This window comes from Copadichromis virginalis, linkage group LG18 (assembly GCF_057382275.1).
Source record: "Copadichromis virginalis isolate Kocher_CV1m ecotype Utaka linkage group LG18, C_Virginalis_male_GT1.1, whole genome shotgun sequence".
Classification (NCBI taxonomy): domain Eukaryota; kingdom Metazoa; phylum Chordata; class Actinopteri; order Cichliformes; family Cichlidae; genus Copadichromis; species Copadichromis virginalis.
The window spans coordinates 11,852,614-11,878,393 of NC_140635.1; the positions used below are offsets into that span (position 1 = coordinate 11,852,614).

Here is a 25,780-nt window from a genome sequence, read left to right on the forward strand (position 1 = left end):
TCTAAAATAAAGGTAAAAACAAGTTATGTTATGTTTTCATTTTAGTTGATAGCGTAATCTTCATTAATACCTGTGTTTCATTTCTTCTTTCATTGTTTTATATTTATTAGTTCATTTAGCTATGAAGTGTGAAACATTATTCACAAACACCAGTTTAGATTTTAAGAGGTTATATTTAAAAGTATATTAAAATCTAAGAAGCACAAATTTATCATTCAGTGTCTGTTTCCAGGAGAAGATGCACTTACTTCTCTAAACTGTGTTGCACAAGTGAGCCAAAATTCCACAATATTTAGATTAAATAGGGTTATGCACTGAACCCCCTTCCCTCAACATGTTTTAACTGTTGTGTCTGTTGCCTTTCAGGCCCTAAATGAGATTTCGGAGAGAGAAGATGCTGCTGCTTACTCAGAAGACAAGATGAGGGAGGGTGGGAGTCTGCTCAGGTAACCACCAGAGACAGAATTATGTTAAACTGAGTTCAAAAAGCTGGAGTATTGTAAAGTCTGCTGTAAATTTTTAACCAATAACTAACTGGCTGCAGATTATCCGGCCTCCTGCAGTACTTTCTTGCTCGTACGTACTGATCGGCCCTGCTGATTCTGTTAAGTGTGACTTGTAGTGACGGGGAGACTGGTGATTGTTCTTTTATGGCAGCGATGAGATCCAGCTCACTACGCTGTTAAATAATTCACAAAGTTTTAAAACACAGACCGAGTTCCTTTGTAAAAAAAAAAAAAAAAAAAAAAAAAAGCAGCCACAGATTTTTGGGGGTTTTTTGTGGGAAAATAAAGGAGATGTTATGAAGATCAGTTTGAGACATTTGACTTTAGCTGTAGTTAATGATCTCTGTGTGTGTGTGTGTGTGTGTGTGTGTGTGTGTGTGTGTGTGTGTGTGTGTGTGTGTGTGTGTGTGTGTGTGTGTGTGTGCGTGTGTGTGTGTGTGTGCGCGTGTGTCCAGAGCCAAGTCGGTGTGCTCCATGAGCGACTTCCAGCGGTTAATGGACAGCTCACCGTTCCTCCCTGACAAGACGCGTCATGGCGATCAGGGCCAAGACGACGTCACCCCGCCTCTGTCTCCAGATGATCTCAAGTACATCGAGGAGTTCAACAATAAGGGCTGGGACTTCCCGTCAGCCACCTCTGGTCCGGGACTGTTGCGGGAAGTGTGGACAGACAAATCAACAGAGGCCCGGGAAGGAGAGGCCGTTCCTGGTCCATTCCAACCCGCTTCCTGGTTCCTCACCACCAGCGCCACCCTGACCACCAGCACCCTGAGCAGCCCTGAGCACTGCCACAAGTCCCCACTGAGAGGCAATGGAGCAGCAGCAGCAGGGGTGGGAGTGGAGCACTACGGGGTGCACATCCTCCACAGCCCCACCAGACCCGGGGCAGCTGAGCACACCACTGCCCAGGATCCCGATTTCCTGTATGCAAAGGGGACCAAAGCAAGGGGAGGAGTGGAGGCTGGGGTGGGTGCCAGTGGGCCGGATGAAGTGTTCAGCAGTGCAAGGTGGCCTTGCCTTCTGGAGGGTGGAGGACTACGGACTTCTCCTAGTCAGTCTCCTATCTGCCCCACAGTGGGCTATGCATCCTCTCTGGATCTTCAGCTCTCCAGAAACATGAGTGACGACATGAAGGAGGTGGCCATCTCTGTGAGGAACGCCATCCGCTCTCCACCGGGGCCTGTTGTCCGGGACACCGCCTGCCAGACCAACGGATTCACCACAAGAGGGACTCAGACCACCCAAACCATCAGCGTGGGTCTGCAGACAGACCTGCTGAGGAACCTGACCAGCAGCCCCCACCGCTGCCTCACCCCGAAAGGTGGCAACACGCCCATCTCGTCCCCATCACGCAACACAAGGAAAGTTCAGTACTCTCCTGTGGTCCAGAGCAAGTTCGAGCGACCCTGCTGCTCCCCAAAGTACGGCTCACCGAAACTTCAGCGCAAACCATCCACGTCCAGTAAAACCGAGCTACCCAATAACAGCCGCGCCCCCATGCCCACAACGCCCCAGAAAGGGAACAACGAGTCGGCATGGGCCCGCTCCACCACCACTCGCGACAGCCCTGTGCACACTACCATCAACGATGGGCTGTCCAGCCTCTTCAACATAATCGACCACACCCCTGTGGTCTATGACACCATTCAGAAATTGAATAAGTCCCCAAGTCGCTCCCGCCCCACGCCACCCTCCACCACTGAGCCGAGCCCCGCTCACGGGCCTCTGTCTGCAGACCCCAGGAACGCGCAGGAATGCCTGCGGCCTGCTCGCGGGCGCTCACCAAGCCCTGTGCAGCTAATAGTGGAGACGCAGGGCGACAAGAACCCAGAGGTGGTGAGCATTCGGCAGGATCTATCGGCCCCGCCGGGCTACACGCTGGCTGAAAACGCAGCCCGCATCCTCAACAAGAAGCTGCAGGAGCAGAACTTTAGGGAGGAGAGGAGGCTGCAGGCGGGAGGACCGAGCAGCCACGGCAGAGACAACAGCAGGCAGACCGAGTCAGACAGAGGACAGTCAGGATGCATGGAGGTAAATACACAGATGCACTGGATTCATCGCTTCATCATTCATGTGATGTGGGGCCCATGTTTTATGACACGGTGATACTTATGGTACCGCCTTGGAGTTCCCGTGTAATGTCTGAAGACATCTGTGTTTAATCAGACAAACGATGATCAAGAATTCACCTTTAAAATGTGCACAATCACTAAAATGTTCATGCTCTTTCCTCAGATCAAAAGCACTGACTGATGCAATGGTAATGTTATAAAACATTTAACCCTCCTCTGCAACACACTGAACTTTCTCTTATCGCTGCATGTAGAAACTCTTGAAGGTTTCTTCTTCTGTACTTTCATCTCTGCTGCAGTGGCTTCCTTGTAGTGTGGCTTTTACCTCTGTGCTTAAACCATCACTGAGGCCCGACTGAAGTCTGATTTATGTCTCTGATAAGTGGAGAAGTGAAATAAATGGTCTAACAACTGCGATCTGAGTGGGATCACTATTACACAGTTCCTTAATTAATCATTAGCAGCGCCTTCCAATCAAGTGTTCAAGCAGAATTTTAAGTGGCTCCGGTTTTTAAAGGAGTTGGATCCCCGCCCCCGCGTACCAAAATAAACCTGGGAAAGCGCTAACTTCACTCGATGAAATCAGTTCAGGCTGTTTTCACCACCCATTTCTCTGACCCGTGCAAAAAATGTGACAGACTTTTAATTAATTAATATATGTCCTGAATGAAATAATTACAGTATCTGCCGGCACGCCTCATATTTGACTCTCCATAAACCGATTAAAACCTATGAAAAGCAGGTCATGCTGCATTACAGCTGTAAAAAAAAAAAATCTGTGTTCCCCAGACCAGTTGTATATTTGAAATTGTGTACATGTACAGGGAGCAATATAATCGCACATATGCTGGTTAATAACATCAAGAGTTCACCTGCTGCTGTTCACTGATGTGCAGGAGCAAGATTACAGTCTGATATGTGACTTTATGAATGGCACTGGAGCGTGCGATCATTCATGAAACAAAACTGTGACTCTGTGGATAATGATTACAGCATGATAATAGCACGAAAGTAATGGATTGCGATGGCGCGTAACCACGCGTTATGTCAATTTTTTAGAAGAGGTATGAATGTGGATTTCGTTTTGGTGTCTCTGTTTGCTTTGTAAGAACAAACTCACAGAAAATACTTTTTATTTCTTGAAGTGGCAGGCAGTATGGAGCAAACCTCGTCTTAATGCAGCCTTTGTCTTATAATTCAGAAATTAATAAAAGGTAGCAGTAAATAAGCTGATATGAATGAGCTGCTGGTGACTGTTGCACAAATGTGGCCATTTCGATCAATTACCTGAGGAGCTTATGAGTTTGAAAGGGACCTTTTATGCTTTTCCTTATTTTCAGCCATGTACTGGTAGATGCTCATATTAATTATACCCAAAGTTTTAACTGTTAAGGACAGTTTGGAAGTAATCCAGGCTGCTCTTTAATGCTCAATTTCACACATTTCTTTTCTATTCCTCTTTCTTTATTTTGAATAAATATATTTTGAGTTTTTTTTAAAGATGTAAGCTTTTAATATCTATTCTAGTCACAGTTAGCAATAAAACTGACTCTCTGGGCTGCGAGTGGTGAAGCTGGACCGTAACCATGACATTGCCAAACTAACAAGGTGCTCCCAGCCTAAATGTTGCCGTGCATTCTTGTGCTTTCCAGATTTGCTGCTTGCAGTAGGTAGGTTAAACTGGTCACAAAGAGGGTGCCGCACCAAAAACCTTGTGATTCCTTTGCTTGTCAGATTGCCATGACTCACCCACAATGTGCACTAAAGACACCAACTTGCTAGGTAACCATCAAGTTTCAATGAACCCTGAAAAGTTGTGGAGACCTTTCACCTTCAAAGTAAAACTTGTGCCTCGCTGCTGAAAAAGGTGCAACCTTTACTTTGAAAGTAAATGGTCTCAGTTTCTAGTTCTAACTTTGCACTCTTGCTTTGATGTTCACTCTTCATGAGCACTTAGTGAGTAGTTTGTGAGTGGGGACTTTCTTAGCAACTAAAGAAATCCGGTTGTTCAGTGATGACGCGACGAATCCTACTTCCGGGTCTAAAGTATTCTACGTTTAATATGGCTTTTGTGTTGTTAACATGTTTAATGTTATGTATTTTCTTCTATTTGATCTCAAAAAGCTCCTAAAACAGTCAGTGATCACTGTTGACCTCCCTCGGCTTTTATTACCGCTAATCATTTATTTAAGCTCAGTTTTTAAAACCTTAGGATGTAACTACAGCCCAGCCCATGCAGCAGTATACAGTATGAATGACTAACCTCGTATTGTGGATGGATTATCTCAGTTGTTCTCCTGGCTGAAGTTTGGTCCTTTTACAGCATCCTGCCATGTGATTACATTTGTTTCTGACCACTGACAGCACTCACGGTAACTTTTATCGAGTGGAAAAAAAGTTAGCTTGTTTATATTATGCTAACATAGCTGTGTCGCTAGCGGTCACGTAGCACATCATTATATACCAGCTAGCCCAACTTCAGTAACCCTACAAACGTCACTGCTGTTTAGTTTTCTGTCTTCATTTATGCTGGAAGTGATAGCAGAGCTGTACGTTTTAATTTGTTTCCAAAACCCCGCAGTCAGGACATGCTATATTGTATTTAGATAGAAGCTAGCGAGCTAACTCCCTGCTAACTTCTAACTCCGTTAAATGTCATAAATTCCGTTTTCATGGATGCCTGGATGTTAAACTCAATTGTTACACCTGGTAGAGCAGAACGCTGATCATTTTATTAAAGATGAAAGACTTTAGACAGTTTTTCAACTCTCAGTAATGCCATAGTGATCGTTTGATATATGGACCTGCAGCAGAGTTTAGACCCAGACACGGCTAGTGACGTCAGACTGAACAACCGGATAGAAACCAGGTTTTTGATGTATACCACTTTGCAACCGACTTCACCTAACAACAGCAGGCAACCACTCCCTAGCAACCAGTGGTTGCCAGGTGGTTGCCAACCAGTCTCTAGGCCTGCCCCCCTCCTCCCCTTTCAGAAGTTCCAGGTTTTAAGTGAAGCTGTGTGCGTGTGTTTATTGGGTGGTCCGCCTTATTTCTGCCTTCTGCCTTCGACATACCTGACTTTTCTTTGATCTCTTCCCCTTTGCTTGATTTTTACCAATTAACATTTCCCGCTCTATCTTTCCTCCTTCTCCTCCCCTCCCTCTTTCCTCCCCTCTGGGCTTTATCTCCTCCTCCCTGTCCTCTGTGCTCTGATCCAGAACCACACTGTCATACTAACAACTCCTTGGGGACTCTAAATCTGCTAGTCTCCGTGATGTAAGTTCCTCTTCCTCCTCCTACTTTGCCTCTATGACCTTTGGCGGTGGGTTCACCAACCACAGGAACCTCACGCCCCGCAGACCTCAGCCCCCCCCCACCTCCTCCCTCTTCATTAATGCATGCTTCACAGGATAGCACAGTGACAGTGTGTGAAGCCATTGGAGTGGTGTCAAAAGTCGTGCGACGGCCATGCATCTGTTTCTCCCAGTTAATGAGTGCATGCTCATATTTTTTGGTGGATCATCAGTTTTTTGTAAAGGGCCATGCCGGTGTTTTTGCATGCTGCAGAACATTACCCATGATTCCCATCCACTATTGTAACTAACACCATACTATATGTTCTTGGCTTATCAAAATTTTAATAAAAATGTCTCTTTGTACTGTAAAAAAAAAACACGTTTAAGTGACTTGCATAAAGTGAGAGATGGGGTTTATTAAGCAGCACAAATCAGTGAGTTCCACTGCAGCAAAAGCAGCCAGAGCAGCAACTTCATACAAGTGACCTTACAGGTCCTTACCTGTATATTTAGCACTTAAAGAATAATATTTTGCAGAGAATGAAATCACACTCCTTCTGTGTGTGTATAATCTGTGTGTCTTCTTTTTATGTTTTGGTAGCCATTCGGGCAGTTTGTGCATTTTGGTACACATAACTTCCTCAGTTTGAAACTATTAGCCCTCCCGTTTTGTTTATAAAGACAATTTCAGACATACACTACAGCCCTAAACTTTTCTAGACACTATTCGGTTGAGGTGCATGTGAGAAAATGCATTTCTGATGCATTTGAATCGGACATTAGTTGGGAGGTTGGATTACACAGTAATGTCCAATTGAGCCCATGTCTGAAAAGCACAGCTAATAGTCCTGGAGTAATTTTCATGCCCATTTTTGCCTCAGAATAGTAAAGAATCCTTCCAGAAAAACTTCCTGGATCAACACAGGTGTAAAAATGAGTGCTTGCAAATCTATTCATTACCTTTTGAGTAATCCTGCTGTAAACACATTTCATAAAACCTTTGCAGACATAAAAATGAGATTAGATTTATTACACAGTTTCTGCTCTCTGTGCTGGATTTTTACTGCAGTATGTATCTAAAGAAAAATTCAAGCTTCAGCGAGTAGCTCGTCACACTTAAATATAAAAGCTAAATAGTTTTGTGGTAACATAAAATATCTGCTATTTGCCACTGATTGGGGGGAAAAGAAGTCATGCAAAAACACTGGTATGGTCCTTAAATTCATGTAACCCAAAGAGTCTTCGGTCTTGATCACTGGTGGATTTTAATATTTCTGCCAAAGTGTTTGCCAGTGAACATGACATAAAAGACGACTCTTGGACATTTCACACATTCACAGGTCGATTGTTGTCTGTTCGGGCTTCATAAGGCATTGCTGGATTATTCTAACACTGTGTTTCTACCAGGTCCTCCTTTTTACGTGCACCGCTAGACGGACTGTGATGTTTTCTTGTAATATTGTACTTTTTTTCTCACGTGTTTGTCCACACAGCGCTTTCTTACGTCTTCTTACCATTTCCTCTCAGACTAACAAAGATTAACCAATGAAGACGGGCTGCTAACACTCGCCATTTCCTCTGCACTGTCTTGGTTTTGTGTCATTTCTGGTAGAAATGAACTAAATATTCTGGTACACTGTGCATGCTTAAGGAAAAAATCCACTGTTAGAAACTGCAGGGAAGTGTGTCTATTCTCACCATGTCATATTGGTCATTTCAGATGTCGTGTTGGAACGAAGTGTTAGCAGGTCGTAACTTCTGATATTTCTCAAATGCTTTTGAAAGAACAGTGGCCATCGGTAAGCCTGGCTTATAGTCACTGCGTTCGTTGTGACAACCGCCGCTTATATCGCCACTTGAGGGTACATCAGACTCACTACAGTCCTGTCACCACTCGTATAGGAACAGAAGAGGTGAAAAATACCTTCAGAAGTTTCCAAATCAACATTCTTAAAAAGACAAATAAACTAATGATCACAGAATTCTTTCCGTGGTGAAAAATCTCCTTCACAACATCCAACAAAGTGGAGAACACTCTGAGTGATGTCGGTGAACAAGATGCCTTCATGGATATAAATACAGATCCTTTACAGCAGGCCTGGCACAAAGGGAGGAAATGCAGCATTTGGTTAAATTTAGAGGGGTGTTAAGACATTTCTCCATTTCTCAGTAAGAATAACAAATAATCATCATATTTTTACACAAGTCCCAACAGCTGATATCATCAGTGACAAATGTATACGAACCTTTGTGGGCTCCCAGACTGCTGTATTGCTCCTTGAGTAATACCGTTGGTCGGCCTCTCCTGTGGAGGGAAACGATGCTCCTCACATTCCTCCATTTGTACACAATCTGTCTGAATAACTTCAAAATCCTTAGAGATGTTGAGCAGCAAAAACTTTTCTAAAGTCCTCAGGAATCTTTTGCTCGTACCACGATTCTCGTCCACAAATGAGTTGTAAAAACCAGATTCCTTAGATAACACAGGATGTGAGTACCTGATTACGGTAGTATTCCACTGAGCTTTAACTACTGATTATTTTCAAGGTTGACATAATTTTCCCCCTCACATATATTAAATACTTGACTGTTTTCCTCAGTAAATAAATGACAGACTTTAAGATTTTTATTTAATTGTTTTATCTGGGCTCTTTTTTTATCAACTTGTGTGAAAATCTGATGATATTTTAGGTCATACTGTAACTTCAGGCTAATTAATGGACATACATTTGATCTAAAACGGATTTTTATTTATTCTTGCACTAGAGGGTTTTAAGGTGGATCTTTTTTTAAGGTCAAAAACTTAGAAGCTGTGGTCCATGTACAGGTGTTGACTTTGCTGTTTTTTAATATCCGCTCGTGTATACTGACTTCCTGTATACAGGTGCCTGACTTGTGGGATTGTTTGATCTGATGCTTTGGCGTCACATGGGAAATCTTGCACAAGCAGTATCGTCTGTATTCCCATCAGCTGTATTCATAAACTAATGATTTATTGATGGTTTGGCGCAGACGCCTCCTGTCAAACTCTGCGACCTGTTTTTCTGCAGGACTTGCTGCAGATTGTGTAGCACATCTGTCCATCCTCCATCCACGTGTCCATCCATCCGGTTATTTTTCCTCCAGTTCATCTTCTCACACCACCGCAGCCTGACTGTCATGTATTTTTAGCCGAACTAGATTGTTGCTTTTTGGTCTTCTTGTCCTCCATCCTTCAAGTGAAATCTAACGCCTGGAGATGAGCTATTAATATTTTAGGCCAGTGGTGTGATCGTTCACTCGATTCATGCTCTGACTTCACTCGAAGGGGGGAAAACAAACTCACTCATAGTTTTAGTTTTTTGTGGCCTTTTTTTCTACACTTTCTGTTTTCATCCAGGGGACAGATGCATAAAGCTTTGTTGCCAATTAAGCACTTAACAGGTTTAAATATTTAGACGTTACAATCAATGCAAAATTGCACAAATGGACTGCATGTATTTATGGACTTCTATCACCTGATGCCTGCAGTGACCTCTGATAGCAGATTTGTGGCACGCAAGTGATTCATCTGCAGTTTAGGACTTCTTTAAACACTGAGATGACTTCAGAGTCAGGGTTTAAAATTCTGAATTAAATCTAATAAACTTCTAATTGTGGTCTAATTATGCCACAGTCATACTCAGGAAAACAGTGGTCTGAGCAGTGCCACCGTAACATTGCCAGCTCTGTGGAATGAACTTGTGTGATCTTGTTCCCTTTGAAATGGTTGCTTTGAAGATTGGGACCAGGTATCCAACCACTCGCAGTCAGCTGCCATTTTCAAAGCAGTTTTTGTATGTCAAGATGAAAGAAGATTATAAGTTTCTGTTTTTTTTAATGTGGAAAATGATAAATCTTTTGCCATCTGTTGGACAATCCAGTGATTTAATGCTCTGATTATATTATAGGAATATGACCAGAACACAACCAGTTGGCAACCAGCTGAGTTCCTCATGAGACCTGTCACAGAATTAGAGTGACTGCAATATGTTGGCAATCTGTCTACATTTATAAATTAGACAGCAATTATTTGCTAACCTTTGCTAAGTCTGTGAGCGACTATAGTCAGTCCAAGTAGGATTATTTGGACAAATGTATTATTTGAAGACAGCTTGCCTCCTACCAGGCAACCTGTGTGCAGTTACCTCGTAACTGAAAGTGGTCACCTACAAGAATTGTCAACCTCTAGGTAACCAGTTGGTTTTGTTTTCTTGTTTTTTTCCACGTGGAGGTTGGCATCTGATTTTTACTCTAGTGTACCTGAGACATTTCTTTGAACCGTGGATTTGGCTTTTTCAGTGTTTCTGTATGTTTTCTGCATTATAAAGCCTGTCAGTCTTAAGCCTGTATTCTCTCTAATGGCCAGCAGGGGGTGGCTTCTCCAGTTGCAAAAAGTAGTTACATTGAATAGGAGTCTATGGGAAAATAGACCTTCACTTCCTGTACTCTAAGACCCCAGTAAATGCTTCTCTGATAAGTTTAGATTTGCTGGTTTTAAGTTTTACTGAATATAATATAATGTTCAGTTTGGAAAGTAAAGCCCTCATTAGACTGGAAATAGACTGGGCAGTAAGGTGGCCTTACTTTCCCCTTAATGAGTCTCTACCGTACTGTGTCTGTCAGTTTCTCAGTCGGTTTTTAAAACACCAAGAGACTCAAACGTTATGATGCTTGATTGCGGAGAATTCTTAAATTATATCTGTCATACCATTTGTGTTTTGCCAGTGTACCAGCCAAATATAACAAATCACTGAACAGAAGCTTCTTTAAAATGTGTCAAATGAAGTGATGTTAGGCGCTTGCACTGCTCGCTCAACCAGTGATGGTGGTAGCAGGTGTGGGTCATTAGCTGCTGTGTCCCCTGAGTAACTGAGTGCTATTAAGTGGAAGAGGGAAGGTTGAAACAGCTGCTCAAATTGACTCTTGTCTGCTTCCGTAGCTAAATGTCTGCAGTAACTATGTAACCTTTTTTTCTTTCTTGGTTTGTTTGCCTTTTTCACCAGATTGCACATTCCTGTTAGGTGAGAAGGTTAAACGTCTGTCACTTATTTAAGTTATTTAAAGGCTGACCTGCTGGTTTTTGCTCCAGCTTCAAGCAAACAAAATGAGTTTTAAGTTAAATCCTTTCAGATAAGGCAGGCAGAACAGGTCAGACTAAAAACTGCATTAGGAGCAGTATGTTAGGGGTTGAAGTTCTTATATCCACTGAAAGAAAACTGCAACAAGAATAAAGTAAGAAACAAGTGAAAACATAAAAGTTCCTCATGAAATGGCTTTCATTTAAAATTCTTTCATTACATTGCTCCTTATTTTTGTTTCATGTGCACGTCACTTCTACATCAGCACCTTTGCTCGCTTTCTTTCACTCGCTCCCCTTCATCTTTCTGTATGAATCTCCTCACTTCCTGTTTTCCTCGGTGGCAAATGGCTGCAGGCGCCCCGTTGCTCCTCTCTGACAGCTCCTTGTCGTTGGCAGGACCTGCCTCGCTCTCCGGTGGCTCCGCCTCTGGATTCCTGCTTCCTGAGACCGGCGCGCCCGGCCAACCGCCGACCCCCCTCGCGCTGGGCCGCACGCTCCCCCTCCTCCTCCCCAAAGTGGAGCGAGGGCTCGAAGAGGAGGTTCACCTTCCCGCCGCCGGGACACCGGAAGACCATCCTGGAGGGTGAGGAGCCGCCGTAAAGCCGTCCTCTACCTCCTCCTCCACCTCTGCCTAAACAGACCCAGTACCTCAGAAAACCCCCTCCAAACATATGGACTCCCTCTAGAGGAGCCTGAGAGAGGGGTTGGGATCTAACCAGTAGCACCAGCTGACCATCAAGGAACCAGAACCTTTTTTTTTTTTAAGAACCTGGAATGTACTGTATTTAAAGACAACATACAGAAAAATAGGTTTCCATAAGAGGTGCCTGTATACTTGAGTTAACCATCACCCACGTGTGTGTGTGTGTGTGTGTGTGTGTGTGTGTGTGAACCTATTTTTCAGGTAAAAACTCCTCCTGTGTTTACATTTTTATTTTTCTTCATCGCTGTCCCATAAACATTCATGCAAACTTTTTTTAAATCCTTTTTTTATTTATTTTTATTTTGCCAGCCTTTAAAGCTTCACTTTACTTTTCTGTTTACCTTCAAGGAGAGGAAAGACAACAAAAACAAGGAAGCAAACAAACAAACAAACAAAAAAACAACTTCTGCTTCACCGGGTCTGAAGCGGAGACACATGATGTCATTTCTGATGCTCGTGTCCGTCTTTATTTTTACGTTGAGATGAATGTTTGACTCTGTAGACATGTAGAAGATGGGTGACAACAAACATAATAACCTTATGCATATTTGGAAGGCAGTTGTATAAATATGGGTCAAATATTTGCATGCCTTTTGAATACTAGCACTTTAGTGCATGTACATAAAGAGCTATAGTCATTTGTGATTGCTCAGCTCAGCTGTTTGGGGGAGGGGACTGTTTTGTTGTCACATGATTTGCATTGATGAAAATAAGATGTTTTTAAGTAAATTATTGTACTTATCAGGCTGGCTTTGTACAGTTGTTACTATTGGATAGGAAAAACCTTTTCTTTTGACAAGAAAAAGGGATTGTGGAAATCATGAATGTTTTAAATGAAAAGTCTATGTCAAAAAAAGTCTTAACGAGCTATAGTCCTATGTAAATACTAAATGGTAATAAATATGAATGTGTATTTCCAAGACCGCCTCTTTTCTTGTATCTCTCCATGACATACGTTAGCTGTAGCACATGATGGATTGTGCGCTGTTTCGTTAGACCCAAGTTTGCGTTCTTGGCAAACACGCCATCCTGAACCGTGTGCGTGTGGATTACGGTGCAGACCACAGGGTTACAGCGGGTCGGGGTGGGACGCACACAAGAGAGAATGCGAATAAGAAGATTGTGTCCTCCCAGAAGTCAAATCCTCTTGCATCACGTTGTGCCATCTTACTCTTGTTTCCCAGGTTATTGTGCAAGTCAGAGACCATTACTACTACCCCCACTAGTTTATTTAAAGGTCTGCAGGACCGAATCTGCTGTTTTACCTACCCCTGGCAGAGTCAGTCACTGTAAAGAGATTATTTTTTGGACATTTTGCCCTTATTTAGATAGAACAGTAAAGGTCAAGCTCACTGGAGTCACACTGGGGATTCAAGCTGCTACACACCATATCTGACCCAAGTGGTGACCTCAAGAACTTGAAAAAAAGAAGAAGAGAAACAACAACAACAACACCAGCGTACCAGTTTCTTGTATGAATACTTCAGACTGACTGCAAAAGGGAGTTTCCGGCAGGACAGGATTAGAAGAGTGTTTCAGAAGGACGGCTCAGGTTGATTAGTTTGGAGACTAAGTTAAAGAGGCAAGGCTAAGATGGTTTAGACATGTGCAGAGCAGGGATTGCGGTAATATTGGACAAACAATGATGAAGGTGGACCTTCCAGGCAGGAGGAAAAGAAGCCCACAAAGAAGATTCATGGAAGTAGTGAAGGGGGGCATTGAGAGGGTCGGTGTGGCAGAGGAGGATGCTAGGGATAGGGTGAGATTGAGGCAGATGATTTACTCTGGTGAGTCGGAAAGGAAGGAGCTGAGAGAAGAAGAAGAAGACTAAGAGCAGTTCAGGCCTTAAGATAGTTTCCTTGTGTGTGTGTAACCCATCCTTATGGGCAAAAAACTCAAGTCAGGGGTGTAGACACTCTGAGGGAGAGGAGTGCCAGCAGAGGCCACTAGTATTTAGCACTAGTTTACAGATATGTGTTTCTACACCATTATAACTTATGGATGTAATTGACTCATCAGGTTAGTTAGAGTTAGCAGACAGCAGTAGCTTCAGGTTTAAACAAAGCATGAGGCTGAATTCACCAACCTATAGCCTGTATTATTAAAGCAGGAGTTCACCAACACACCGACCCCTCTGAAAGCAGCTGACTTCCTTTTATGCTCTACCTGCCTCAGGTGAGTATCTGGATAACCAAATGACAAACTAAATATCTACATTAACCAGGTCCAACTAAAAAATAAAGAATAAACACAAAGAACTGATATTTACATATATTTCTAAAAAGAATTGAGCAGCACATATGGTTACTAGAAATACCCTGACTAAACTCACCTAACCTGTAAATTCAGTTTTGCTAAAGGGGCTCTTAAGTAATTTATTTTGCTCCACATCCTGCTATGGAAGCAAACAGGAAGCCAGGATAACAATTATATTAAAACACAAGCAGAATTTATGTTGTGAACAGTCCTAATTAAGGTTTTCTTTTCAACACAGGCCTGTGCTTTTCCCTCACATTCCATAGACGGGATGGATAATACTCCCAAAATTCTCTCGATGTAACATCCCTAAATAATAAATGTACGTTTTTTCATTAAGTGTCCAGTATCACCTATTCATAAACTGGTGAAATGTTGGTAGATGTAAGGGGGAGCTCTGGTTTCTCATTATATTTATATACTCCACATCCAAATATGCTGACCTCCGGGTCCGGTCCACATTTGTCTGGGGCATCCATTTACAGTTTAAACAAGCAGAACCAAAGCGCAAATGACCTAAATGAGAGTGAGAAGGAAGAAAATGTTTGTGTTAATTGAACTGAATACTCAGTTTTCTCAGTTTTGATGGGTCTGCGCTCCATCAAGTCAAATTGTTTGGTTATTATTGTCATGGTCCGGGTGTGTGCCAGTGTGTCTCCCTCCGAGCCGGCGTCTCCACCCCGGGGAGGGGCCTCAGTGTTTTTGCTGATCGCTTACACCTGTGGGTAATTTAGCCGGGGACTCATAAGGCCAGCGTACTCAATCTCTCTTCGCCAGATTCTCTGCTAACATCACTACACCCAACTGTCAACCCCTGTCGAAGAGCTCCTACTTGGATGCTGGACCATCTGGCAGTCCCACAGGCTATTACCCGAATTACCTACCTGCCTCTCTGCCTCCACGCCAGGAGTTTTTTGGATTTCACACCCGGACTACTCACCCCTCTACGTCATCTCCGACCTCCTTTGGCAAGTACGCAGTACGAAGGAGGATTCTGAACCAGCAACATATTCATATGTCTCCTAATCCGTATCTGAACATCTGCACTCTCTGACCCGGACCAGATCATTACTTAGTTTCAGTGGTGGAACGTCGTATTTGTCTACTCTCACCTTTTTGTTTATGAATATTTGTGGAAACATTAAACATTATTCTTAAAATCTACTTAAGAGCTGTTCGGCGTCCTGCGTTTGAGTCCTGTCACTCGTCCAAAACGGTCTCGGCCGTAACAGTTATATTAAAATTACATGTTGGGTACCTGAAAATAATTGTTACTAACTAAAACTTTAACATTAAGATAACCTGAAATTTTCACCTATGGATGGCAGAAAATTGTTTTTATTTTTGTTATTTTCAGTGACAGAAACAAGCTTCCATACATTAAAGACACAGGACCTAACCCCATTTAACAAAATATATAAATGAGAAAAAAAAGTCTTATAATTTCAGGAATGTTTAACAAACAGGGTAAAAATAGCTTTGGGTCTTTGTGGCTCTAGTAATCTTCTCAAATGTCACTCTGGCTTATTCCTAAAATTTTGTTAATTAGCCTGGTAGTTTGTTTTTTAGTTTGCTATCATCTTATGAAAAGTGATCAGGAAACGTGTTTATTGTCAGCGATAAAACATCTCTGCATGATGTCATAGGGACCCTAATGTGGTCTGCTGAGGCACACAGCTCTGGCTTGGAACCAAGAAGCCCCACCCACCTGCTATTCAAGCCTTTTACCTGCTCACGAGGGGGAGCCAATCAGTAATAAGACCCTTTAAGTGGTGTTAAAGGGAGAGGACTTAAAACAGCTACTTTTAAACATTGGGGGGGCTGCACTGAGAATCATGCAAAGCTACCCTAGAGTCCTACAATACAAACATGGAACTGGAAATGTGCCTAATAGTTCCCTGTACAGTGCAACAGGCTCTTTAAAGTACTTGACTGGCAGCTAATACAGACAAAGGTCCTCTTTCTTCTCTTGTTTATTTGACTACTTTTCAATGTTTTAATTCCAAACAAACAAAGTTCAAGAATTTAATCTCTAAACTGAATTTTATTTATTTATTTTTTTAAACTGGAAAACACTGGGCTTTTATTGGCTCAGAGGGACAGCGTGTGATGGTGGCAGAGAGGGGAAAGAGAGAGTGATGAAGAGGCAGAAGCAGAGAGCTGAAGGCCTCCGTATACCTTTCACTGAGTTATAAGAATGAATAATTAAAGCGTCCCGGCTGCACGCTGGGAGCTGCTGATGGCACTGAGTGGGTCAGCGGCTGGAAGGAGAAGATGCTCTTCTTTTACTTCCATCCACCCGAGAGGAATCCACCACAGCTGAATAATTTACTCCAGCCCTGAAGTCCCTGCTGAAACACACAGACACGCTGCTAAACACCGGCCACGGCAAGAAGGGTGTGACCTCTGCAAAATACAAGTAATACCCAAATACAGTACATATCCTGAAGCAGACACTGACATATGATGAATTTTATATCACTTGAAGGTCAATGTGATATAAATGGATGGTAATTTTACTAAATATTCAAGCCATTACAAGCTGAAGAGGAAGTTTTTAGCTTTTTACCATCGTGGTGGTGAGCTGAAAGTCTGTGTTTGATTGTTTTTCATACATTTTTATGATTTCAGTTAGATTTTTTGCCATTACCTTATTTTCCTTTCATTTAAACGATTTGTGTAGAGTAGGGTGAGATTTTCATCATCCTCAGTGTAGATCAGGGCTGATAATTTCAGATGAGAGATCAGCATTTCTCTGAAGTAGGCAGGACGATTTCCAGTATTATGCACATTACTGCTGAAATGAGCTGAAGGGGACAAGGTGGTCTGTTTGGCATTTTTCTTTCCGCCCTAGTTTAATGTCTATGAGCAGAACGATCATAACACTAACCAATATACAGGTGAGAAATGTAAAATATACAAAGAGGATTTCTTTCCTACTGTCGCGCATTTGTTTGGTTAGGGCCATATAGTGCATTTCATCCAGGTGACGTGCACTGGCTGAAAAACACCTCAAAACATTCCCTTTCAATACAGACTCAATAAATGAAACACCTGGACTCAAACCAGGAGAATATTTATTTCTTGGGAGCAGTATTAAAAGGCAGATCAACACATGCAGTGTCTGATTTTAAGTGCTTTTGAGTATGTAGGGGAGCAGGAATTAAATGTGTTGCGGGACTGAACCAAAGTGCCTTGTATCCAAAGATCAAAGATAGAAATAACCTGTCTGTGTGTCTTTGTGTGTGATTTAACATGTGGATATTGTGTGTATATACACGATAGTCTATTTATTAATAGATAGTAAAAGAAATAAAAATTCAGGCTTTTATTTATTCCACATTAACTGTTCAGAACTATAGATACTGGGCTTGATTTCAGAATTAACATATACTAGTTATGGCAGGATCAGACAACCAACTTGTCCTCTCCCTTGTCTGCTCCACTGACATCAGGCTGTAATGGCAAACACGTGCCTGCTAGCTGACCTAATAGCTGATCAGTGTTGTGTTTTTAGTGTTTTTAGTGCTTTTAGTGTAGTGAAGTGTTTTTTATGGATTTCTGTTTCTGTGTTGCTAGGTCAGGTTGTGGTTGGCATGAATCAAACCTCCTGACATGTACTTCCTGTGCCTGGTAGGATTCTCTCTGGTTACTTTCCCCCCCACAGACTAAAAACATGATTGTTCATTTCATATATAATAGAGATTCTAAGATTGAGAGTGCAGGGTTGTTTGTCTCTCTAGTTTAGCTCTGTGATGCACTAACACAGAAAGACTGGTGGCCTGTGAAGGGTATGTCCTGCCTCACTCTTTAAGGTATATGAGATGGCTACAAACTCCTCTATTTCCCTGTAAAATAACCTCAGTGCCAGCATTCACACCGACATGTTCACCTTCAGCCATCTTTACGCTGCCAAATTGTTCCAGTCTCATCATTTATGCATTTCACGTTTGGCTTGAATTCTGCCTGTTTGTGTCCCTTGTGTATCCTGACTCATCCTCTACTACATGTAAACAACTCTTTTCTTGTTTTACTGAGCTGCACGGTGCACAAAGCTAAAAAAAAAAAAAAAAAGTTTGACTGATGGACGATCGCTTGATTAGACTCATCGCATCCTGTGTGATGGGTTTTCCAGGAAAAGATTTACCAGAAATCCTGTGTTTGGAACTGCTAATGTACTTAATGTGCAGATACCAACAGAGCATACTGCAGGAAACAAAGGCTGCGATGGGCATTCATTGGCTTTTTCATCATCCCAAAGCTCGTTTTGTGTTGTAACTCATTTATGCCTCATTCTCTGGTGCATTTGCCACATGTGTTGATCAGTTTACATGTGTTAATTTATAGCCTCTGCGAATGCTGTCTGGGTAAGTAACGTGAGCTGCAAGTGAGACATTGTGTGAAAATTTGCTCATTTTTTTATTGTTCTATGGTCATTTTGCTGTAGATGTGGTTTATTTTGGGGAGTTTTCTCCTCTGAAAAAACAAAAAAGCAATCACCGCTTGAACAAAGAAATTAAATATAAAGCATTCTTTGCTAAATTTCTAAGATTTGCATTTTAATGCCACCACCTCCTAAGATATTATGCTCCAGAAATGCAATATTTAGCAGACGTTAGTGTAAAAACAGGATTTTATGCTTTTGTTTGTATCTCTCTTTGCCCTCGCTTTCTTAAATGACACTCTGCTTTACAAAGTCACTCGAAAATGTTCCAATTAACTGATAAGAAAAATAAATCAGTCATCAAAGAGGTCACTGGATGTGTTTTAGGATTTTCAGTGACAAACATCTGCTAATGTGATTTTATCACTGAGATGGCACAGCACCAAAAAAGTAACTGTTCCAGCCGGATTCTTATTGCAAACAAATACTGTAAAGAAACCTCTCTCTCTTTCTTTCCAGCCAGCAGCTGTGATATTAGTTCAGGTTATTCTATGAAGTCTGCTAAGTAAAACTGTGTATGTTTATTAAACCACTTCTATAAATGACACTGCCTTTCAATGTTTGCTCTGACATTTGGCTGTGATTGAAAAAGATAAAAAGATCCACGTTTTCCATTCGGGCTGTGATGAATAATGCAGCGGCGGCTGTCTGGCCGTCTCTGAAAGATTGTCTAGAGCCATTTCCCCCTTGAGTTCTCAAATCTCCGTGCATCTCACTGAACAGATGAGACGAGCTTCGTGCTCTCTCTCCTTTGTGGAGTCTTGCAGCTGATGTCTGAGGACTCAGCTGACAGCTTATAGAAGTCTGAGCGCTGGGGATCGACGTGCAGGGCTGAAGCAATGATACTGATTTTATGCCACTGGAAGATAGACAGATGTGCTGATTATGCGAAGGCTCCTGAGGATGGCTGAGCGTTTGTGTAGTAAATGAACAGTCTGAGTAACAACAAAGTACGATGCAGGAGAGACATGTTTCCAGTGACTTTCTATTTCTTCCTCAAGGAGCCCCTTTAATGCTGAGTCCTTATTTTTTCAGATGGTTAACTAAATATATGTCTGACTGACAGGTATAACTACTTGTCAAGGTTTTTCCTTTTGCATGGATTGGTCATACATGAGAGAGTAGTGGATTTCTAGATGACGGCTGGAGGGAGAATTTCAAAATAGAAAACAGCTTTGTAAAATTGTAGACCAAAGCAGTGAGATGGTGTATATATTAGGCAGAGCAAAGTCTGAGGAATACAAAGGCCACTGGTCATAAACAGAGCAAAGCAAGACAACATCAGCTGATAGCAGGGAGGGAAAAAAATCCCAAAACAGCAGAGGATCAGATCAGTGCCAGTCCAGAGAACACAGGTATAAGTGTCAGGGTCCTGGGACTGGGTGACCCAGGACCCCTGGGCAGTCATGGACCTGTGCTATTGTTGTGTATTTTGGTGTTGCTTCCCCTTCTCTGTGCTTGTGTATATGTGTGTGTGTGGGTGGCTGAGCACTTGTTTATAGGCGGCGTCAGGCCTGGAGGGTGTGGCCCTGCAAGGGGACTGGCCACACCCGAAGCCACACACCTGCTGCTGATCAGGCCTCGTCGGGGGAGCTACTTAAGAGAGTCTTGGAGCTCCCACCGACGCGGGATCATTGCTTGGGACTCCACGTTAGTTACCCAGTTTAGGTTTTGGTCGTGTAGTGTATGCCTGCCATTGTTCAGTGTCCTGACTGCTGCCGCTATTGTTTCCCGCAGGAGGAGCGTGGAAGGCTTAAGGAGCAGCGAGCACCGGGAGTGCAGACACGGGAGCAGAGAGCACTTGGAGGACACGACACGGGAGTCTGGGGAAAAACACGAGGATTTATTGTTGTTTGATATCACCCTCTGTAAATAAACGCACTGCTTGAACTTTGAGCTCCGCGCCTGGGTCCTCCTTCCCCACATCCCCACGGTCTGCCAGCCAGACCGTGACAATAAGTGTCACAATCCCCAGTGTTTAAGAGACTGTAGACAGCAGAGACGCTGTGCTGCCGGATGTAAACATTTTATTAGACCAACAAATTTCTAAAGTAATTTTTTGAATGCAGGTGAGACAAAGCCTTAAAAATGTGTTGCTGAAGACGTGAAGGATGGAGGTGTATGCACAGTAGTCTTGCTATGTGCTAAGTGATTTCTACAATCCCATCAGCTGAATTTCTTCAATCTCACTGGATAGATTTCTTTATGTTTGCATCTGTTGAGTATGGTGTGCCACAGGGGTCATTTATGGGACCCTTTTTATTTTTTTTAATGTACACTCTGTTCAGGCATGTAATTCAGAGACAGAGTGTTTCTTTTCATTTTTATGCTGATGAAATGCAGGTACTCCTGACCATTAGATCATCTAACCTTTGTTTAGATGAACCCTAAGTTATTATCATTTGATCACGGCTCATAGATAAACAAATTCTTCCATCAGCTGGTTCCCCATTGCAAAGAACACTCTTTTTACTTGCATTAACAGAAAATCATCGAACAGTGCACAGATGCAACGGTTTAAAGCAGAACTAAAAAAAAACAGGATCACACCACTTAGGTTTTAGCCCTTTTACATTGGCTTCCATTATGTTTAAGAATACCCTTAAAGGTTTTTATTGATCCTTCATGGGCTTGCTCCTCCTTACTCACATTTGTGACCTCTTAGCACTAGTGCATGTCTTGCCTCTGTAGGTGAAGGTCTTTTACATGTTCCAGGCAAGTTGCTGCAACATAAACAGTATGTTAATGACTTTGGTCTGTTTCTAGATTGAAGCTTTGGATTGTGGGTTTTACTCAACCTCCTGGATTTGGGTATTCTTCTGTTCGGTGACTGTTACACCATATGTTACGGTGCTATTATATCACAGAGCTGTGCCGGAATCATGCACAATTTACTTATGATCAAATATTCAGATTTGTTGTGGGCATTCTGCCATCCTCCCTGTGCCATCCTACTGGGGTGGTTGGGAACTACTTTTTTTACTGTGTTAATCTCCTGTTTTCAGGTTAGAGGACTTTGTTTCTTCCTTAGTACTACTGTTTCATAAGAATCTGTTACATTCGGGGGGCTTTAAATGACTGGGATTGTTTTAAAATAAACCAGTTGCATTGCTGAAAACTGAAAATTGAAACTTAGTGATGCATCCACATTTAATGCACCAAAGACTACAATCTGCCACTTTTTAAATTAAATATGTTACCCTAAAAACAAAGAATATATTCATCTTCAGTGTTAAGCAACTCCCTGTCTTTGTTCACATTTTAAACCTGTTAACAATAAAATGAAATGCTCTCTAGAAACTTAAGACAGCATGTACAATCTTTAAAAAAGACATGTTTTATTCACTTTTACTTAACTACCTTCATTTTCCATGTGTCCTGCTGACAGCATTAACCTTTCTGAGGGCTCCACGCTGCGTTGTTCAGCATGCAATCTGTCAAAAAATTGGACCCTAAATTGCACAAGCTTGCAGCTGTGCGCAAAGGCCTCGAACAGACAATGAGTGACACAATGGGCCTGGCTGTGCCATTAGCTGAGAGGTTGTCATGCCAACGGTACAAAAAGCCCCACACTCGGTGCAGGCGAGAGGTTTGGCCCCAAGGAGAATTCATGGAGAGCGAGAGCTTTGCTTAAAGGCCCTCCCCTTCTCCTCCCTCCCTCAGTTACATCGTTATTCATCCTGAGGTTCCCGTCTACAGCCGCAGACCCGTAGTGCCCATACTGGGGAAGCAGCATGGCTGAGGCTGGGTGTCAAGTTTTTGGGGGTATTTGCGCCACAAGAAACACACCATTGTACGAGTAAACAGGCAGACCCTTTGTGTGGAGGAGTGTGACAACCGTTTGAACCCTGAACTGAAGCAGCAGGGCTGGCGCTCAGGCTGGCGCAGAATCAAAAACACAATGTCCACCAAAGAAAACATCTACAGGAAATGTGAAAGAGTACAGCTGCATTATGTTTACAAACGTAAACATAATCTAAAAGTGAAAGTGTTTACAAAGTATTATTCCTAAAACATAAAATATCAATCGTTCTCTTGTTGTTCTTTTATACCTTTAATCAGAAACATGCTAAAATGCCTTAATCTTGTATTCCTTCTAATACTAAGAGGCAGGCGACTCCTTTGCTTTCAAAAACAAGTACAGAGAAATTAGTGTCCCATCAAATAAACAGTACATATATTATGTTTTTACTGGCACATTTCAACAGCTTCGGGTTGTCTAAATCCAAAGACGTTATGTAGGTCTTTCAAAGTTGGCTACTTTTGGCTACTTTTCTCCTACAAGCAATCTATGTATGTTGTGCAGTGTGTCCTCAAAAAATCTGAGGAAACTGGACAAGTGTAAAAAAACATCTTTAGCAGATGAACAGTATCTGAAAATCATCACTGAGGAAAAACTTGAGAGATGCACCTGTACCTTCATGTACTGTTGATCCATCTATTGTTCACTGAAGCCTAATCGGAAATGCTCTCAGTGGAAGGGCAGCTGTAAAGAAGCCTTGAGGATGGGGAGGTATGCAAAATGTTTTAAGTCATCATAATATGTACGGTGGAGGTCAGGAGAGAGGTAAAACAGTCAGTGTCTACAGCCACCTGTCAAACACAGTGGAGGCTCCGTTGTGGTTTGCGGTTGACTTTTAGTTGGTGGTTTTGGGGATCTTATCAAATTTGTGGAATTTCGAACCCAGAAGACAGCGTTCAGATTTTGATCCACCTGAAAAGTGTCCTACTGGCAAAGGCTTAACTTTTTAGCATGACAGTGATTCCATACACACTGCCAATGCAGTAAAAGTATACCTGGATGGAAAAAACACACAATGGAATAATATAGGTCATGGAAAGAATCCAAAACATTACTGAAGCAGTGTGGGATTATCTCGGCAAACAACAGGCAGCCAACATCCAAATAAAACCTGTGAATGTCCCTCAAGAAGCCTGGAGAGCTATTCCTGAAGACAACTTTATTAGAAGAGAGCTTTTCTAAGAGATTTCAGGCTGTGTTGAAGAATAAAGGTGGTCATGCTACAGTAAATGCTGACAAACTTTGACTTTTATACTGTATTGTTGTGTTTGTGCGTTTTAGTAAAACACTGCACTTGTTTTCCATTTTCCTTGCAAAATGTAAAGAAATGAGGGGTGACTTAGGATTTTTGCACAGTACTGTAACTTTAAGCAGTTTATCTGATTTTTCTATGCCATTCAGCTCTTTTCACATGCGTACAGATATCGCATCTGCTGCGCGTCACACAAGACTGCTGCTGATCCCAATCAGGTTATCTCAAAGTTTCCTCGCAAACACAAACTGAGAAGAAAAAAAAGTCCAACAGCCTTCAAGTTCAGTTAGACCATCTGTCCGTCTTTTGAGGAGCAAAAACAAAAAGAGGCCATTCATTTGGTGCCTCCTTGATTCTTCCTTTGTCTGTGTAATTTGCTTTGGATGTGCCCAGTCTTCTTCATGGCACTGGCACAAACACACATACACACACAGTTCAATTCAATTCAATTCAATTCAATTTTATTTATATAGCGCCAAATCACAACAAAAGTCGCCTCAAGGCGCTTCATAGATACAGAGAAAAACCCAACAATCATATGACCCCCTATGAGCAAGCACTTTGGCGACAGTGGGAAGGAAAAACTCCCTTTTAACAGGAAGAAACCTCCGGCAGAACCAGGCTCAGGGAGGGGCGGCCATCTGCTGTGACCGGTTGGGGTGAGAGAAGGAAGACAGGATAAAAGACATGCTGTGGAAGAGAGACAGAGGTTAATAACAGATATGATTCAATGCAGAGAGGTCTGTTAATACATAGTGAGTGAGAAAGGTGACTGGAAAGGAAAAACTCAATGCATCATGGGAATCCCCCGGCAGCCTACGTCTATTGCAGCATAACTAAGGGAGGATTCAGGATCACCTGGTCCAGCCCTAACTATATGCTTTAGCAAAAAGGAAAGTTTTAAGCCTAATCTTGAAAGTAGAGATAGTGTCTGTCTCCCGAATCCAAACTGGAAGCTGGTTCCACAGAAGAGGGGCCTGAAAACTGAAGGCTCTGCCTCCCATTCTACTTTTAAATACTCTAGGAACAACAAGTAGGCCTGCAGAGCGAGAGCGAAGTGCTCTAATAGGGTGATATGGTACTACAAGGTCATTAAGATAAGATGGGGCCTGATTATTTAAGACCTTGTATGTGAGGAGCAGGATTTTGAATTCAATTCTGGATTTAACAGGAAGCCAATGAAGGGAAGCCAAAACAGGAGAAATATGCTCTCTCTTTCTAGTCCCTGTCAGTACTCTTGCTGCAGCATTTTGGATTAGCTGAAGGCTTTTCAGCGAGTTGTTTGGACATCCTGATAATAATGAATTACAGTAGTCCAGCCTGGAAGTAATAAATGCATGAACTAGTTTTTCAGCGTCACTCTGAGACAGGATAATTCTAATTTTAGAGATGTTGCGCAAATGGAAGAAAGCAGTCTTACATATTTGTTTAATATGTGCTTTGAAGGACATGTCCTGGTCAAAAATGACTCCAAGGTTCCTCACAGCGTTACTGGAGGCCAAGGTAATGCCATCCAGAGTAAGAATCTGGTTAGATACCATATTTCTAAGATTTTCAGGGCCGAGTACAATAACCTCAGTTTTATCTGAATTAAGAAGCAGAAAGTTAGCGGCCATCCAGGTCTTTATGTCTTTAAGACATTCCTGCAGTTTAACTAATTGGTGTGTGTTATCTGGCTTCATGGACAGATAGAGCTGGGTGTCATCGGCATAGCAGTGAAAATGTATGCTATGTCTTCTAATGATGCTGCCTAAGGGAAGCATGTATAATGTAAACAGAATTGGTCCTAGCACTGAACCCTGTGGAACTCCATAATTAACCCCAGTGTGTGAAGAGGACTCTCCATTTACATGCACAAATTGGAGTCTATTAGATAGATATGATACAAACCACTGCAGTGCAGTACCTGTAATACCTACAGCATGCTCTAATCGCTCTAATAGGATATTATGGTCGACAGTATCGAACGCTGCACTGAGGTCTAGCAGGACAAGCACAGAGATGAGTCCACTGTCAGAGGCCATAAGAAGATCATTTGTAACCTTCACTAAAGCTGTTTCTGTGCTGTGCTGAGCTCTGAAACCTGACTGAAACTCTTCAAATAAACCATTCCTCTGCAGATGATCTGTTAGCTGTTTGACAACTACTCTTTCAAGGATTTTTGATATGAAAGGAAGGTTGGAGATTGGCCTATAATTAGCTAAGACTGCTGGGTCTAGAGATGGCTTTTTGAGTAAAGGTTTAACTACAGCCAGCTTGAAGGCCTGTGGTACATAGCCGATTATTAGAGATAGGTTGATCATATTTAAGATCGAAGAATTAATTAATGGCAGGACTTCTTTGAG

At 42.3% G+C, this 25,780-nt stretch overlaps 1 protein-coding gene across 4 annotated transcripts in view; it reads left to right on the forward strand.

Moving 5' to 3' along the window:
- The window catches only part of mtcl1 (microtubule crosslinking factor 1), a 79,149-nt gene extending 66,546 nt beyond the window's left edge, over positions 1-12,603 (forward strand). For 3 of the 4 annotated variants that reach the window (XM_085439908.1, XM_085439909.1, XM_085439910.1), the window contains 3 exons: positions 367-446; positions 962-2,537; positions 11,375-12,603. In XM_085439908.1, coding sequence (XP_085296034.1) covers positions 367-446; positions 962-2,537; positions 11,375-11,578 — 1,860 coding nt within the window. In that variant the 3' untranslated portion in view covers positions 11,579-12,603. Of the gene's footprint in view, positions 1-366; positions 447-961; positions 2,538-5,799; positions 5,858-11,374 lie in introns of all 4 variants that reach the window. The other variant, XM_085439912.1, reaches the window with a different exon arrangement.
- The last annotated feature ends 13,177 nt before the right edge of the window (positions 12,604-25,780 follow it).